At 40.3% G+C, this 18,098-nt stretch overlaps 2 protein-coding genes, 1 long non-coding RNA gene and 1 pseudogene across 7 annotated transcripts in view; 2 read left to right on the top strand and 2 right to left on the bottom strand.

Annotated features, from left to right (window-relative positions):
* Nucleotides 1-18,098, bottom strand: part of LOC105493105 (myosin VA) — a 221,998-nt gene that overhangs the window by 185,322 nt on the left and 18,578 nt on the right. The gene's annotated exons all lie outside the window — the stretch shown is intronic.
* Nucleotides 1-18,098, top strand: part of LOC112428034 (uncharacterized) — a 95,792-nt gene that overhangs the window by 76,561 nt on the left and 1,133 nt on the right. The window lies entirely within an intron of this gene.
* Nucleotides 4,351-6,817, bottom strand: LOC139355427 (ATP synthase F(0) complex subunit C3, mitochondrial). The gene has a single exon (XM_071066837.1). It carries the CDS (start codon nt 6,686-6,688, stop codon nt 6,263-6,265), a length of 426 nt encoding a protein of 141 aa, XP_070922938.1. The 5' UTR covers nt 6,689-6,817; the 3' UTR covers nt 4,351-6,262.
* LOC105490158 (elongation factor 1-beta pseudogene) lies at nt 13,348-14,264 on the top strand (annotated as a pseudogene).

Genomic DNA, 18,098 nt, shown 5'->3' with positions numbered 1-18,098 from the left:
GTCATAATGGTTTTGTGGTCATACATAGATATACAGATTTTTTTAAGTGCTTACGTTAGAGATAATCTGTTAGGGATCCCCGGACCACACTCAGGTTTGGTGATCTGGTAGCAGGGTTCACAGGACTCAGCATATAACTGTACTCGTGGCCAAGATTTATTATAGCAAAAAGGCACAGAGCAAAATCAGCAAAAGTAAAAGGTGCATGAGATAATGTTTAGAGGAAACCAAATACAGGTTTCGAAGAGCCCTCTCGCAGTGGAGTCACACAGGATGGGCTTAATTCCCCCAGCAGCCAGTTACAATAATGCTGTCTACCAGAGAGGCTCATAGGGACACATTGCTCAAAGTTTTTACTGAGGACAGGTTACATAGGCTCACTCTGTATAGCACTTACCAAGATTCCAGACTCCCAGAAGGAAAGCAAGTATTCACCATAAACCATGTAGTTTGCACACAAAGCTTAGGCGCAGTACACTACTACTAGTTAGGGTGGTTGAGAACCCTTCCAAAATCCAAATTCCCAGATGCTTGCCAAGGGCCAACCTTGTAAACAGATCTTCCAGTGGATAGCAGTCAGGCCTTTCAAAGGATAGCAGTCAGGCCTGCTATGCTCTTTTCTGCACAGATACACTGTGGAATATTTGGGATGAATTAACAGTATGTCTGGGACTTGCTTCAAAATAATATGGAAAGGCAAAAGTGGGTGAGGGTATAGCTGATATAAGACTGGCCAGGAGTTGATATTGTTGAAGTCGGGGCCCAGCTACATGGGAATTTATTGTACTGTTCTTTCTACTTTAGTATATAGGTTAGATTTTCCCATAATAAAAACTTTTGGTTGTTTTTAAACATAGGGGAAAACTCAGAGTTAGTGCTTAGGCTATGAGTCAACAAAGCCTATAGGCTGGTAGGGATGAGAAGCAGAGTTTATGGAACCCTTAATCTATCATCAAGGCCTGAGGGAAGAAAGGTTAGCGCAGGCCATACGTGAAAAAGGCTTTCGATTGGGACTCTCAAGAGTCAGTTAACATGTTTTGGAAGATAGAGATAGAAAAGGTAGTCTTTCGTCCAAGAAAAACTAAATCTCAGAGTCAGAAGTTTGAGAGTAATTTAATTATAGCCACAGATTAAGTGGCTGGCAAATGATCTTCAACAATCTATGGAGCATTGCAAATGAGATATATTATACTTTGAATCATTAATTTCAGAGCTATAAAATAAATATGTAGCCACTCTTTCCCATAGCACATTAACGAAGAATGGAGAATGTTTCTTCCATTTCAAAAATTTATTACTGGAGCTGGGCGTGTTGGCTCACACCTGTAATCCCAGCACTTTGGGAGGTCAAGGCAGGTAGATCACTTGAGGTCAGGAGTTTGAGACTAGCCTGGCCAACATGGTGAAACCCTGTTCTACTAAAAGTACAAAAATCAGCTGGGCATGGTGGGAGGCGCCTCTAATCCCAGCTACTTGGGAGGCTGAGGCACGAGAATCGCTTGAAGCTGGGAGGCAGAGGTTGCAGTGAGCTAAGATCGTGCCACTGCACTCCAGCCTGGGCGACAGAGCGAGATTCCGTCTCAAAAAAAAAAGAAAAAAAATGTATTCTTTAGCACTGATAATTGCTTACACAATAATATTATACTCTAGAAGACATTAGGCTCAGTGTGTCTAAAACCTCGACAACAAGGTCCACACACTAGAAATATTGTGCATTCTGAGACTTGACGCAGCCTCCACAGACAAGAATTAAAGGAAGTGACGGAAATATGGGCAAAAGTATATCCTTTATCTGAAACTATAAATAATCTGTATTCAATAATAAATTATCTGAAACACAAATATTATGAAACCATATTTTAGCTTGTATCATATAAGAGTAGAAAAAAACAACTAAAAGCCCAAGAGCAAACTTCCAGCATAGAAAGCTTCACCGCCTGGCCCCTCGCTTCAACGCCCCACAATCTGAGATGTCGACCTGTAATAGACAGAAAAGAATGAGGCAGGGAAGACCAGAGTAAATCAGCAATACAGGGTCAAACATCTTCCCTATATCATATGAAGGAAATACATGTTTATCACTGAATGGTGCCATCTTTGATCTCCAAACAAAAAGCATTAATGACTCATCATCAAAACATTCCCTATTACTAAGGATGGCTTTTCACTAACCCACCTGCAATCTGTTATCCAATATGAACAAAAATATAAGATGAAATCTCTGGCTGGGGACCAGAACAAAGCCCACATACACACAAGGGACCAAGGGTCTTCTTGGTTCTCTGCTAACACCCACAGATCTTTCTTACCAATGGAAATCATTTAGTGTTGGGTTACAAATATACTATAGCATCTAGTCACAGAGGTCATTCAAAATAACATGATTAAATAAAAGATCTAATGTTATTTCTTGTTTTTTTGTTTTGTTTTGTTTTTTAATAGAGTTTTGCTCTATCATCCAGTCAGGAGTACAGTGGCACCATCTCGGCTCACTGCATCCTCCCCCTCACGGGTTCAAGAGATTCTCCTGACTAAGCCTCCCAAGTAGCTGGGACTTCAGGCACACACCATCACGGCTAATTTTTGTATTTTTAGTAGAGACGGGTTTTTGCCAAGTTGGCCAGCCTAGTCTCGAACTCCTGCTCTCAGGTGATCCATCCACCTCGGCCTCCCAAAGTGCTGGGAATACAGGCATGAGCCACTGTGCCCGGCCTTTCTTGTTATCTATTATCCTAGGTGCTAGGTGCCAAGCTATGGGCAAGTTTTAAGGATTCTGCTGAATGTATCTACCTGAGCACTTCAATGCATAAGCAAGAACAAGTATTGCATAGACTTTACAATAAATGTTAAAGGTTAACAATAACATAATTCTCAACAATGTCCAATTGGCAAATTAATTTTCCTTATACTATCTACAAGCTTCAATGTTAGTTAGCATTCATTCTTGAGATATATGATATATATATATCCCTATTTTTTGACCTATATCAAAATATATTTAAGCCCAAAATACTAAAAAAATTAAGTTGACTTTAAAATGTCTAAAATTCAACTATTCAAAGCAAACCTAAGTGTCCAGTAACGAATAGATAATGAAAATATACTCTATACACACACAGACACACACACACACACACACACACACAAAATAGAATACTACTATTCAGCCTTAGGAGGAAGTCTTGTCATTTGGGACAACATGAATGAACCTGGAGGACATTATGTTAAGTGAAATAAGCTAGTCACAGAAAGATAAATACTGCATGATTTCACTTATATGTGAATTGTAAAAAAGTCGAAGTTACAGAAGCAGAGAGTGAAATAGAGATTACCAGAGGCTGAGGGTCAGGAACACTGGGGAACTACTGGTCAAAAAACACAAAATTTCAGTTAGACAGGAAGAATAAGTTCAAGAGATCTATTGCACTTCATGATGATCATGGTTAATAACAATATATTGTATATCTGAAAATTGTTGACAGTAGATTTTGTGTTCTCATCACAAAAAAAAAGGTGAGGTAATGCATATGTTAAACAGCTTGATTTAGCTATTCCATAGTGTATACATATATCAAAACATCATATTGTAAGCCATAAATATATACAGTATTTACTTGTCAATTAAGATAAGTAAATAGATAAACAAGTTTAAGAAGCAAAAATGGACTCTGAGTGGTCAAAAGAGAAGGCATAAAGTCCTTGTATGCATTAAAGCTTTTCTTGGGAGAGAATCCCTTGTTTCATTCAAAAACTCTACCTCTAGCCTTATTTTATAATTTTATCTGTTATACAGTTTCCAAGTTCATCTGAGTTTAAAGTTAGAACATTAATATTGTCCTCAGGGTGGGGAACATCACACCCCGGGGCCTGGTGTGGGGTAGGAGGCAGGGGGAGAGATAGCATTAGGAGAAATACCTAATGTAAATGACGAGTTAATGGGTGCAGCAAACCAACATAGCACATGTGTAACAAACCTGAACATTGTGCACATGAACCCTAGAACTTAAAGTATAATTTAAAAAAAAGAGAGAGAGAAATTTTTTCTTAAAAAAAGAAAATTAATGGCCGGGCGCGGTGGCTCAAGCCTGTAATCCCAGCACTTTGGGAGGCCGAGGCGGGCGGATCACAAGGTCAGGAGATCGAGACCACAGTGAAACCCCGTCTCTACTAAAAATACAAAAAAAAATTAGCCGGGCGCGGTGGCGGGCGCCTGTAGTCCCAGCTACTCAGGAGGCTGAGGCAGGAGAATGGCGGGAACCCGGGAGGCGGAGCTTGCAGTGAGCCGAGATCGCGCCACTGCACTCCAGCCTGGGCAACAGCGTGAGACTCCGTCTCAAAAAAAAAAAAAAAAAAAAAAGAAAATTAATGTTGTCCTAAGTAGCATAAACTGGCTTGAGTTAAGTTAAGGCAGGCAAAGAAGATTATAAGGATATAGGTCCCTTCATGAAGCCCAAAAACAGGAACAGTGCTTCAGACAGGACTGGAAACAGGGCTGAGACGGCTCATCATCCCTCTCAGTTTCTTGTCTCTGCTCATTTGTGTATATCTGCTCCCCGTGCTTTCCAGGCCACGTGGCTGTTAAAAGATGCCCACTGCATAGCTCCTGAGCTTCGAGTTTACAGGTGTAACTACAGACAGTAAGCTTCCTCCCCTGGAAACGTTACAGGAAATGGACACGGAATGACCGCGTTGCCACTCCCGGTCCAGCCCCTTGTGGCTGAGGTGAGAGAGGAAGTCAAGTTATAAAATGGCTGGGGATTAAAGAAGGTTCTTACAATCTAGGAAGACCCTCCAAAGAGTATTCGCTACAGAAGGAAAGCTGTGAAAATACAGGGATCTAGAGAAGCTTTGAAAATACAACAAAAAGTAAGGGTTGATAACCTTATAATGAAGGATACAGGCCCTCCAAATATTTTGACTTGAGGTAGTTTAGTATATGGGCAAATATCCCATAACACCTTAGTAGACTATAAGGGATTCATTGTACTATTGGACTACTGATGACTCATCACTCAGGAAAGTTTAAGTTGTATTAAATACACAATTTGAGAAGAACGCAATGCCTCCCTCAGTCAACCCCATGAGGTGCTGTGAAACCGGAATGCCTTTCCTTCAGGGTAGTTCTGAGTTGGCACAATGGGGATAGGCCTTTATTAAACCTGTGCAACAACCAGTCAGTCACTAGATACAGGCTGCCCTGCAAGAGGGTGTGATCTTGGGTGAAACAGCTTTTTTTTCCAGACAAAGTCATCTTGCTCTGTCACCCAGGCTGCATTGCAGTGACACAATCACGACTCACTGCAACTTCCACCTCTCAGGCTCAAGCAATTCTCCCACCTCAGCCTTCTGAGTAGCTGGGACTACAGGCATGCACCACCATGCCCAGCTAATTTCTGTATTTTTAGTAGAGACGGGGTTTCACCATGTAGCCTAGGCTAGCCTCAAACTCCTGGGATCAAGGAATTCACTCACCTCAGCCTCCCAAAGTGTTGGGATTACAGGTGTGAGCCACTGCACCCAGCCCTAGAAAAAAATGTTAAGAGCAGCTGGCAGCAGATGGAATGAGGAGTCAGGATGGCAAGTCTCAACAAATTTCAAAAAATATACACAGATAATGGAGTATGTTCACTGTTCACAGCGAAATTATGCTAGAAGTTGAGAGCAGATGTCCTGAAATAGCTTACATACATACATACATACATACATACATAAAATTTAAATATTTAAAAGAAGAAATTGGCTGGGTGCGGTGACTCAAGCCTGTAATTGGCCCAGTGCTTTGGGAGGCTGAGGTGGGTGGATTGCCTGAGCTAAGGAGTTCGTGACCAGCCTGGGCAACATGGTGAAACACTGTCTCTACCGAAATACAAAAAATTAGCCAGGCGTGGCAGCGTGCACCTGTAGACCCAGCTACTCCGGAGGCTGAGGCAGCAGAATTGCTTGAACCCGGGAGGTGGAGGTTGCAGTGAGCCAAGATCATGCCACTGCATTCCAGTCTGGGCAACAGAGCAAGACTCCGTCTCAAAAAAAAAAAAAAAAAAGAAATTGAGAGCAGAAGGATAACTTAAAAACTGCCAAATTTTTGGAAGTAAACCCATTTCTTTTTTTTTTTTTTTTTTTAAAGTTTTCATCTTTAATGAAATGACTTTGGAAATAACATACATTTCCATGACACCAATACTACAGTTTTCGGAGTCACAGTAAGATACACAGAATTACATCCGTAATTAATAAGAATGCCAACATGTCAAGCAGTAATTTGTTACATGGCAAACAAAATCAAGAAAGCAACCATCAAACAAAAGAGACCCATAGCTTCAGACAAGGCAAATCCCAGGATAGCATATGAGAACAGCTGCTGCTTCAGCGAAGGGTTTCTGGCATAACCAATGATAAGGCTGCCAAAGACTGTTCCAATACCAGCACCAGAACCAGCCACTCCTACTGTTGCGGCACCTGCACCAATAAATTTGGCAGCAGTATCAATGTCTCTGCTGATTGCACTGGTCTGAAACTCCCTTTGGATTAGCTGAGACACACCATTCTGGGCCCCATTAAATACCGTAGAGCCCTCTCCAGTCCTAGCCTCTGGTCGAGATAACACTGATGCAGAAATTGGTCTGTATGCAACTCTGGATCCAGCTCGGATCAGAGCGGGCGTGCAGGCGAGCTTGGCGCAGGCGAACATCTTACACTCTTCAGGACCGCGCGACTGGAGATACTGGGTGACAGGTGACGTGGGCTCCTCTCCCTCTTCCTCTCTTCCCGAGAGGTGGCTGCGGCACCCGCGGCGGCAGAGGTCGAAGTAATGGGACTCAGTAAACCCATTTCTTTATGAAATGATTCACAGAAAAACTATCAAGGGAAATTAATAAATAAATGAACAATAATAAAAATTCAACATATCAAAACCTGAGAAATATAGCCAAACTGTTGCTTCGAGAGAAATTTACATCCTTAAATCATATATTAGAAGTGAAGAAAGGCTGAAAAGCAATGTCTGAGCATTCATCCCAAGAAGCTAGAAAAAGAATAGCAAATTAAAGAAAGTAGAAAAAAGAAAATAACAAAGATAAACACAAAATCAGCAAACTAGAAAATAATTGTACAATAAAGACAAATCAACAAAGCCAAAAATTAATTATTTGAGAAGACTAATAAAATTATAAAACACTAGTAGGTACAGATATAACCTATGTAAATAATTCCCTATTGCTGGACATCTACATTATCTCCACTTGGATACACTATTCCACAGCACTGACATAATCATCCTTCCAATATTCACTCATGCTTATTTCCTGAAAATAAATTCTTAAAATTATGACTGTTAGCTCAAAGGGTGTGAAAAATTCTATGGCTTCTGATACATATATTGTGCTAAATTGCCCTATGGAAAGACTGAACCAATTTTACTCCCACTAGCAGTTTATGATAGTATTCAATTCCCTAAGAAATAAGCATGATTTTAAAAAATATTTATTAATTTGTTTGGTTAAAAAAAACCTCTTCATTTTAATTTGCATTTCTTACATTACTAATGAGTTGAACACTTTCTCAATGTTTACAGGTTAAGTTTCTTTTGTGAAATGCCTTAGTGTTTTCTATTCTTCTATTAAGGTGTTAGCCTTTCTCACAGATTTTATTACTTTTTTTATATTGATATTGAGCCCTGAACCAAAGAATTAAAAATATTTTCCTGTTCTGTCAGATTGCTTATTAATGTCCTTTCTAACATGTTGTTGTAGAGAGCTTGAAACTGTTTATATTCTTGTCAATTTTTTTCCTTTATGGTTTGCCTTTATTTGATGTTTAGAAGTACCAACCCCATACCAAGGTTATTATGTGAATACTCACCCATATTAACCCCTAATGGAATAGCAGTGGTAAAGACTTGATGAATTTCTACAAATGTCTTGCTGGCTCAGGAATGTAGTCAGGAATTCCATAAAGCATATCAAAGGTAAGATATCATTTAAGATTTTTAAAAACTAAAGATACTACTAGATTCTAGGCTTTGTGGGGCAGAGTCAAGGCAAGGCAAAATCGTGATGTGACTGAAATTGCTTTTAGTGGCCCAAAGTATCTCCTTTTTTCTTTGCCCTTTTACTCCTGAAGCAGCTTTTCCTCCATCCCCAGTTCTAGCTACCTATCTCATTCTCAGTGAAGGAAGGACTGATACTGGTTTACTACAAGACATTAAAGATATTTATGCTTTTAAAATAACAACTTGCAAAGAGCACGGCCAAGAAAAGTTTGGGGAAGATTCTGAAGCATTAATGGATTTTCTTTTTTTATTATTATTTTTAATTGTGATAAAATACACATATTTACAATCTTAATCATTTTTAAGTATACATTTCAGTGGTGGTATTAAATGCATTTACTTTGTTGTGTAACCATCACCACCATCTGTCCACAGAACTTTTTCATCTTCCAAAACCGAAACTCCATATCCATTAAATGAACGCCCCATTTTCCCCTTCCCTCAGCCACCAGGAACAACTACGCTACTTTCTGTCTCTACAGATTGTACTACTTTAGGTACTTCATGTAAGTAGAATCATACAGTATGTATCTTTTGTCACTGGCTTATTTCACATGGCATAATGTCCTCAAGGTTATCCATGTTGAGGCATCTTTCAGAATTTCCTTCCTTTTTGAGGCTGAATAATGTTCCATTGTATAAATATACCACATTTTGTTTATCCATTCATCCACCAATGGACACTGGGTGGATTCCATCCTTTGGCCATTGTGAATAATGCTACTGTGAACACAGATGTGCAAGTATCTCTTTGAGACCTTGCTTTGAATTCTTTTGGGTATATACCCAGAAGTGGGATTGCTGGATCATATGTTAATTATTATGTTTAATTTTTTAGGGGGCCAGGCACAGGAGGTCACACCTGTAACCCCAGTGCTCTGGGAGAACAAGGCAGGGAGATTGCTTGGGTGACCACAGGATTTTGAGGGTTACAGTGAGCTATAGTCACCCCTCTGCACTTCAGCGTAGGTGACAGAGGGATATTCTGTCTCTTAAAAATAAAAAATAAAATAAATAAAAATTTGAGGAACTGACATACTGTTTTCTATAGGGGCTGCATTTTATATTACCACCACCAGTGCACAAGAGTTCCAGTTTCTCCACATCCTCTCCAGCACTTGTTATGTTTGTTTTTGTTTTGTTTTGTATGATAATAGGCATGAAATGATATTTCATTGTGGGCTAGATTTGCATTTCCCTAATGATTAATGATGTTCAGCATCTTTTCATGTGCTTATTAGCCATTTGAATATATTCTTGGAGAAATGTCTATTCAAATCCTTTGCCAAATTTTTTTTTTTTTTTGAGATGGAGTTTCACTCTTTTTGCCCAAGATGGAGTGCAATAGCATGATCTCAGCTCACCGCCACCTCCGCCTCCTGGGTTCAAGTGATTCTCCTGCCTCAGCCTCCTGAGTAGCTGGGAATACAGGCATGCACCACCATGCCCAGCTAATTTTTTGTATTTTCAGTAGAAACCGGGTTTCACCACGTTAGCTAGGTTGGTCTCCAACTCCTGACCTCATGTGATCCGCCCGCCTCAGCCTCCCAAAGTGCTGGGATTACAGGCATGAGCCACTGCGCCTGGCCAGAAAACTTTTAACTCAAAAATGTCTCTTTGAAATACCTTTGGCCAGGTGTGGTGGCTCGTGCCTGTTATCCCAGCACTTTGGGAGGCCAAGGAGGGAGGATTGCTTGAGCCCCAGGGCTCAAGACCAGCCTAGACAACATAATGAGGCCCCGTTTCTACAAAAAAATACACAAAAATTAGCTGGGCATGGTGGTGCGTCTGTAGTCCCAGCTGCTTGGGAGACCGAGGTGGGAGAATTGCTTTAGCCCAGAAGTTCAAGGCTGCAGTGAGGTATGATTGTGCCACTGTACTCCAGCCTGGACGACAGAACAAATCCTTGGCTCTAAATAATAAAAATAAAAATAAGATAAAATTGAAAAAGAAATATATTTGTTCACACTACTTGAAAAAAGAAAATATTTGTTTTTTGATTATAAAAGAATGTATGTTGATTATAAAAATTCAGATATTACATAATTGAATAAAGTATTAATAGAAAATGAAAATCCCCCAAAATCTCACCCACAGAAAAAACTCTTTTAAACAGTCTAAACAGTCTAGTATAAACTTCCATAACGTAGGCATACACACAGACACACCCACCCACCCACCCACCCACACACACACACACACACACACACACACTGTATTTTACTTTTCTCTGCTTAACAATATATCCTGGACATTTATCCATATTAATATGAGATGCTGTTAATTACCTTTTTTAAATAGTGGTCAAGATAGTATTTATATATATAAACTAATATTAAATTTTTGTTTGGGAGGCCGAGGCAGGCAGATCACCTGAGGTCAGGAGTTCCAGACCAGCCAGGCCAGTGAAATCTCGTCTCTACCAAAAATATGAAAATTATCCAGGCATGGTGGTGCACACCTGTAATCCCAACTACTCAGGAGGCTGAAGCAGGAGAATTGATTGAACCCGGTAGGCAGAGGTTGCAGTGAGCCAAGATCGTGCCACTGCACTCCAGCCTGGGCAACAGAGTGAGACTCCATCCCAATACATACATACACACATACATACATATATACATACATACATAAATTTTTTTTAAATTCACAAAACCTAAGACAAAACGGATTCTAATAAGATCAAAAGCACTTCAGGGTCTAACATTGAAGAATAGAGAGACAAAATATAAAATAAAGCTCGTAATCATTCTGTATCACTTGTACATAAAATCTAAATATTGAATAGTGCTATAATTGCAGACTTGCCATATTTACCTATAGCGCATTTACAAACTCTCTTTCTCTCTCCAAACCAGAAATAATGTAACCTCTGACCATGCCACATCTACAGAAGTGTCTGATCAGTAAGGCCAGCCATTTCCAAAACTTTTAGTAAGAGAACAGAGAGGCTACCAATCTAGTTGACAAATGTAAAAGGCAGATGAACATATATAGGGGTTTGCAAGTGTCAGCCTCCATTTAAAGTACAATTCTCTCATTGTGCCATTAGTAAATAACATTTTGGTTGATTTCTTCAGTTACACAAAGAATTAGTGTCTTCCTTTATGATTAAGGAAAGAGAGATTGCCCTGTAAGTCTCAGCAAACGATACAAATTTAAGTACAAGTTGAAATCCTGTCATTTGGAGCAACATGGATAGAACCGGAGGTCATTATGTTAAGTGAAATAAGCTAGGCACAAATATCACATTTCTCATTCATATGTGAGAGCTAAAAAAGTACTCTCATGAAGACAAGAGAGTAGACTGGTGGATACCAGAGGCCAGGAAAGGTAGCAGGGAGGAGGAGATAAAGGGAGGTTGATTAATGGGTATAAATATTAATATACAGTTTGACAGAAGAAATAAGATCTAGTGTTCAACAGATCAGTGGGATGACTACAGGTTACAATAATCTATTGTATATTTCAAAATAGCTAACAGACTAACTTGAATGTTTCTAGCATAAAGAAAAAACAAATGGGGAAGGTGATGGCTATCCCAATTACACTGATTAGACCTTTACAAATTATATCAATGTATTAAATTATAACATTACCCTCAAAATACGTACATCTATTATGTATCAATAAAAAATAAATTTAGGCTGGGCAGGGTGGCTCACACCTGTAAATGCCAGCACTTTGGAAGGCCAAGGTGGGAGGATCTCTTGAGTCAAGGAGCTCAGGACAAGGGTTGAGCCTGGGCGATGCAGTGAGATCCCATCTCTAAAAAAAAATTAAGAAATTTGCCAGGCATGGTGGCTCATGTCTGTAGTTCCAGCTGCTCAGGAGGCTGAAGTGGAAGGATCACTTGAACCTGGGAGGTTGATGCAGCGAGCTAAGATTGTGCCACTGCACATCAGCCTGGGTGACAGAGCGAGACCATGTCTAGAAAAAATAATAAGAAATTTACAAAAATAAATTTTAGAAACAACAAAACTGAATGAAATAAAAACTGAATCAAAAAAATTAAGCAAGTGGAAACTTACATATCTCCTGATATGGTCAAATTTTCTTAATTTCCTAACTACTTTTTTTCCACAAGGGTCCTGGGTATTTTCTCACTTCTAAGAGGTATTATCTACCTCTACTTTAACTTTCCATACCAAATGAACAAATTTACCAAACATTTTATCATTAATCTAAAACTTAACGGGAATGGCATATGATCGGCATGGCTTTACCATCAACTTCACATAAGTGTTCAGAAACCAGGTGAAAATGAACTCCTAAGTTGAAGGAGCTTTTAATGCTTGCATGAACATTTTCTAGGCCTTCAAAGGCTGTTACTGCTGTTTCTCCTTCTCCTTTTTTTTTTTTTTTTTTTTGTCTTTTTTAATATCTTGTTCTCTTCTTTCCCCCACTGAAATTCAAGAATATGTAGCTACCATAAGCTTGGGATATCCTAGAAACAACGATGGTTAGAAGACTGGTATGGTTTCTACACACTCATCTTTTAATTGATGTCTTCTACCCACTCACTCTTACTCATACCCAGCTTCTCCCATATTATTGAAACTTCAATCCTTGCCTCTGTTATGTTCAGGTTTCTAAGCCTGGGGAAGATAACACTTTAAAATGCCGTAAGTGCAGTGGGAAAGGACTCAGGAGGTAGCCAGAAAACCTAGAAATTATGACTAGGACTGGATACTTTGGCATTAATACCTATGTTTTGCAATGTCCAAAGCATGACTAGAATTGATCTTTCACCCCCTGAATGCTGTCATATTCCCATATTACCTGTATTTCTGTGCCTAAATAACACCATATAGACAAATTCTCCATTTTTATATCAACTTTATTCACACTGAAGCTGCCACATCTTAAATTAGGAATGCTTTCAGCTACAAGAACAGAAAAGTCTGACAGAATGCTGGGCGCAGTGGCTCACACTAGTAATCCCAGCACTTTGGGAGGCTGAGGTGGGTGGATCATGAGGTCAGAAGATTGAGACCATCCTGGCCAACCTAGTGAAACCCTGCCTCTACTAAAAATACAAAAATTAGCCGGGCATGGTGGCAGGTGCCTGTAATCCCAGCTACTCAGGAGGCTGAAGCAGAGAATTGCTTGGACCCAGGAGGCAGAGGTTGCAGGGAGCCAAGATCACACCACTGCACTCCAGCCTGGGTGATACAGCGAGACTCCATCTCAAAAAAAAAAAGAAAAGTCTGACAGGTAGCTTAGACTCTTAGTAGTCTGTATCCTTAAGAAGAAGTCCAAAGGTTATCTCAGGGCTATTCTGGCAGCTCAATAATGTCGTTAAGAACTCAGACTCGGCAGTTCCCGTCATCTTCGGGAGCTGTAGAGGTATGAATTTAAGACAGGCCTATTTTATTAATTTATTTCCAAATGCAGCGAAAGGTCCAACGACCATCTGTGGGCCACTTAATTCAGGGCCCCCAATTTGTACATGAAAAACTCTCAGATACAGCCAACGCCATGGGTTTTGCAGACCTGAAAAGCCCCACTGGCCTCCAGGTGCTCAATGATTACCTGGAAGACAAGAGCTACATCAAGGGGTATGTGCCATCACAAACAGATGTGGCAGTATTTGAAGCAGCACCTCGCCCACTGCCTGCCGACTTGTGTCATGCCCTACATTGGTATAATCACATCAAGTCTTACGAAAAGGAAAAGGCCAGCCTGCCAGGAGTGAAGAAAGCTTTGGGCAAGTATGGTCCTGCAGATGTGGAAGACACTACAGGAAGTGGAGCTACACAGATAGTAAAGATGATGATGACATTGAGCTCTCTGGATCTGATGAGGAGGAGGAAAGTGAAGAAGCAAAGAGGCTAAGGGAAGAACGTCTTGCACAATATGAAACAAAGAAAGCCAAAAAAACCTGCACTTGTTTCCAAGTCTACCATCTTACTAGATGTGAAACCTTGGGATGATGAGGCAGATATGGAGAAATTAGAGGGCGTCAGAAGCATTCAAGCAGACGGCTTAGTCCGGGGCTCATCTAAACTAGTTCCAGTGGGATACAGAATTAAGAAACTTCAAATACAGTGTGTAGTTGAAGATGATAAAGTTGGAACAGATATGCTGGAGGAGCAGATCACTGCATTTGAGGACTATGTGCAGTCCATGGATGTGGCTGCTTTCAACAAGATCTAAAATCCATCCTGGATCATGACATTTAAATAAAAGTTTGAAAGATTGAAAAAAAAAAAAAAAAGATCTCAGACTCTTGGCTGGGTGCAGTGACTCACACCTGTAATCCCATCACTTTGGGAGGCCAAGGCGGGCAGATCTCTTGAGGTCAGGAGTTTGAGACCAGCCTGGCCAACATGGCAAAACCCTCTCTCTGCTAAAAAATATGAAAATTAGGCCGGACACAGTGGTACATGCCTGTAATCCCAGCACTTTGGGAGGCTGAGGCAGGCAGATCATGAGGTCAGGAGATGGAGACCATCCTGGCTAATGCAGTGAAACTCCATCTCTACTAAAAATACAAAAAATTAGCCGGGCGTGGTGGCAGGCATCTGTAGTCCTAGCTACTCAGGAGGCTGAGGCAGGAGAATGGCTTGAACCCGGGAGGTGAGCCGGGTTTTGCAGTGAGCCGAGATTGTGCCACTGCACTCTAGCCTGGGCAACACAGCAAGACTGTGTCTCAAAAAAATAATAATAATATGAAAATTAGCTGGGCATGGTGACACACGCCTGTAATCCCAGCTACTCAGGTGGCTGAGGTGTGGGAATCACTTGAACCTGGGAGGCGGAGGTTGCAGTTAGCCGAGATCGTGCCATTGTACTCCAGCCTGGGCAACAGAGTGAGACCTTTTCTCAAAAAAAAAAAAAAATTCAGTCCCTTGGCCAGACACAGTGGCTCATGCTTTATTTCCAGCAATTTGGGAGGCCAAGGAGGGTGAATCTCTTGAGGTCAGGAGTTCAACACCAGCCTGGCCAACATGGTGAAACCCCGACTCTACTGAAAATACAAAATTAGCCGGCGTGGTTGCCTGCACCTGTAATCCCAGATACACAGGTGGCTGAGGCATGAGAATCGCTTGAACCTGAGAGGGGGAGGTGGCAGTGAGCTGAAATTGTGCCATTGCACTCTAGCCTGGGCTATAGAATGAAACTCTGTCTCAAAAAAAAAAAAAAAAGAACTCAGATTCTGTCTTTTCTTTCTGCTCTACCTTCTTAGCTTGTTAGCTTTTCATTCTGAGGCTTGTTGCCTTATAATTACAATTTGGCTGCCACAACTCCATACATCACATTCCACACTTAAGGATGGAAGAAAGAGAGTATACATACAAACAAATGTTTCTATTCCTTTTATGGGAGAAGCTACCTCCCCCCTCTTCCGCCCCCCCACCCCATAGAGGTCTTCCAGAAGATTTCTGGTTATATCACAAAAGCCCGAACTAAATCACACAGCTAGCCCTAACTGCAAGGGAAGTTAGAAAAAGGCATATTTGTCTTCCAACCTCTATAACAGAAAGAGAAATGGGTTTGGAACTGGCTTTAGGATTCAAACAACAGTTTATGACACATGTCTATATTACACATAAAATGCTAGTTATGCTAGTTAATTACAACTAGGTGCAGGACCTTTAAAAGTCCTGGTTTAGAATACAGTTCTCCTTTCCAGCAGAAAACCGGTTAAGAATGTTAATGAAAGAGACATTAAAAAGGGACGGGAATGAAAGCTACAGCTTTGTCAGATGGTGCTGACAGTGCTGAGTTGTAGACAGATTACAACTGAAACAGTATCCATAGCCAAATCCTATCTAGAATGAAGGGAAAATTGTAATAGTGTACATAGCTGATGTCCTAAAATGTTCCAGAAGCTTTAAGAGTGTAATAAGGGCCTGGTGCAGGGACTCACACCTGTAATCCCAGCACTTTGGGAGGCCAAGGCAGTAGGATCACTTGAGCCTAGGAGCAGACAAGCCTGGGCCACGTGGCAAAACCCCAACTCTACAAAAAAAAATACAAAAATCAGCAAGGCATGGTGGCATGCACCTGTAGTGCCAGCCAAAGTGGGAGGATCACTTGAGACCGAGAGGTCGAGGCTGCAGTGAGCCATGATTCCACCACTACACTCTAGCCTGGGCAACAGAATGAGACCCTGTCTCAAAAAAAAAAAAAAAAAAAGTATGATAACTAGAGATCTATCTGGGGCTACCATTTTTCTTTAAATAAGAAAATAGATTTTTACAAAGTATTTAAAATAGACAAGCCAATAATACTAAGAGTTAACACTAAGGGACTCTATTATGATATGCCAAGTACTCAGCTTTACATATATATGTATGTATCTAATCTCTCAATTGTCCTATCAGGTAAGTACATTCACTAATTTGCTTATAGTCACACAAGGAGAAGCTCAACCTAACTCTAGAGATCATGCCCTTAACCATATTACATTACTGTTTGTTATTTTATTTGTTCTCCTCGGTGTTTCTTATTCATTTTATGTATTTGTTATTTAATCATTCAAATTTGTAAAGTTTAACTCTTGTTTATAAATCGTAAATTGTCTTTCTCTACTTTCTTTCCATAGTATTTCTAGTTCACAAAGTCCTAAAATGGCAAAGCTGTTTCAATATCTTTCAAAAACTTAGAATCAGATAATCCAAATGGATTTTGTAGCTAGTTTTATGAAAGCTTTGATAACATTACAACAAACCTTGTTAGGGTTTTATAAGAAAAAAAAAAAAAGAACTAACCCGACAAAATAAACCACCAAAAAAGGCATCACAACACACAAGGTACAAACAACAAAAGTAGAAACATAAATATACATCTATATTAGTCCTATGTGTTCTAAATCCCTCCTCTGTTTCATCTACTGTGAGTTTGCTACCTCCACAGCACACTGGCATACCATTGGTTCCCTGAATTATTGGGCTATTATTCCCCACCTCGCCCCCACCCCCCGCCAAAACAATAACCCTGTTTGCTCCACACATAGCTGGTAACACACATGTGGTTAATTATACCCAAATCTCTAGTCTCAAACTACCATACTTAGCTTTTTATTTTAGGTTTTTATGCTTCCTTTTTTCTTTTACTGTCTTTTTCTTTACATCTTTATTACTATGTTTCCAGAAATTTAGCTCCCAAACACACATAAGATCTTTGCATACTTTCAACAATACAATGAAATCTGTATCTTCTTATCTACCCAAAAAACCATAAGCCGTATGTTATATGTTATTTTCTCCTATTCTCTCCTCATGTATTATTAAAATTAGAAGTGGATTAAACTTTTTTGTAATTTTTTTTTTTTTTTTTGAGACAGAGTCTTGCTCTATCACCCAGGCTGGAGTGCAGTGGTTTGATCTCGGCTCACTGCAGCCTCAACTCTCGGGCTCAAGCGATCCTCTCACCTCAGCCTCCTGAGTAGCTGGGTCTACGGGCATGTGCCACCACACCCAGCTAAGTCTTTAATTTTTTGTAGAGACGGAGTCTAACCATGTTGCTCTGGCTTGAATTGAACTCCTGGGCTCAAGCAATCCAACTGCCTCAGCCTCCCAAAGTGTTGGGATTACAAGCATGAGACCCAGGCACCTGGCCAGATTAAACGCTTTTTTTAGTTTACTCAAAGACAGTGTCCTCATATTGGGTTGGAAAACCAAGATGATCACATATAAGGATCTTCCTGCTTGTCTCTCCAGCTGTTTTTCCCAACTCTGGCTAATCTCTGTTTAATAAGGCATCTTTCTTTAACAATTTAGAAGAAAGACAAAAACAAAAAAACTCCAGGACAGCATGATCAGCTGACAGACAGCATGATTAGCGAAGAAAACAGTGATGGGAACATACAAGCCTCTTCTCTCCCTCCAATAACCTGGCAGACAACCCCACCTGGTATTTGTCCCATACTTGTAACACACAAATGTTTGCTTGCTAGGTCAACTGTATTTAAACTAAAATATGACAGCTGTAAATAAGAAAATAGAATAGGTGCCATTTTTAGATTCTAACAAGCCAAAGTTCAGGCACTGCTCTCTTGAAAACTGTCACCAAAGGCAAAGAGAGAGCAGCCTCAAGACGAAAT

The sequence above is a fragment of the Macaca nemestrina genome, chromosome 7 (assembly GCF_043159975.1).
Source record: "Macaca nemestrina isolate mMacNem1 chromosome 7, mMacNem.hap1, whole genome shotgun sequence".
In the NCBI taxonomy this organism is placed as follows: Eukaryota; Metazoa; Chordata; class Mammalia; order Primates; family Cercopithecidae; genus Macaca; species Macaca nemestrina.
The sequence above is the reverse complement of the archived record's forward strand: the minus strand, read 5'-3'. Positions and strand labels throughout refer to the sequence as shown.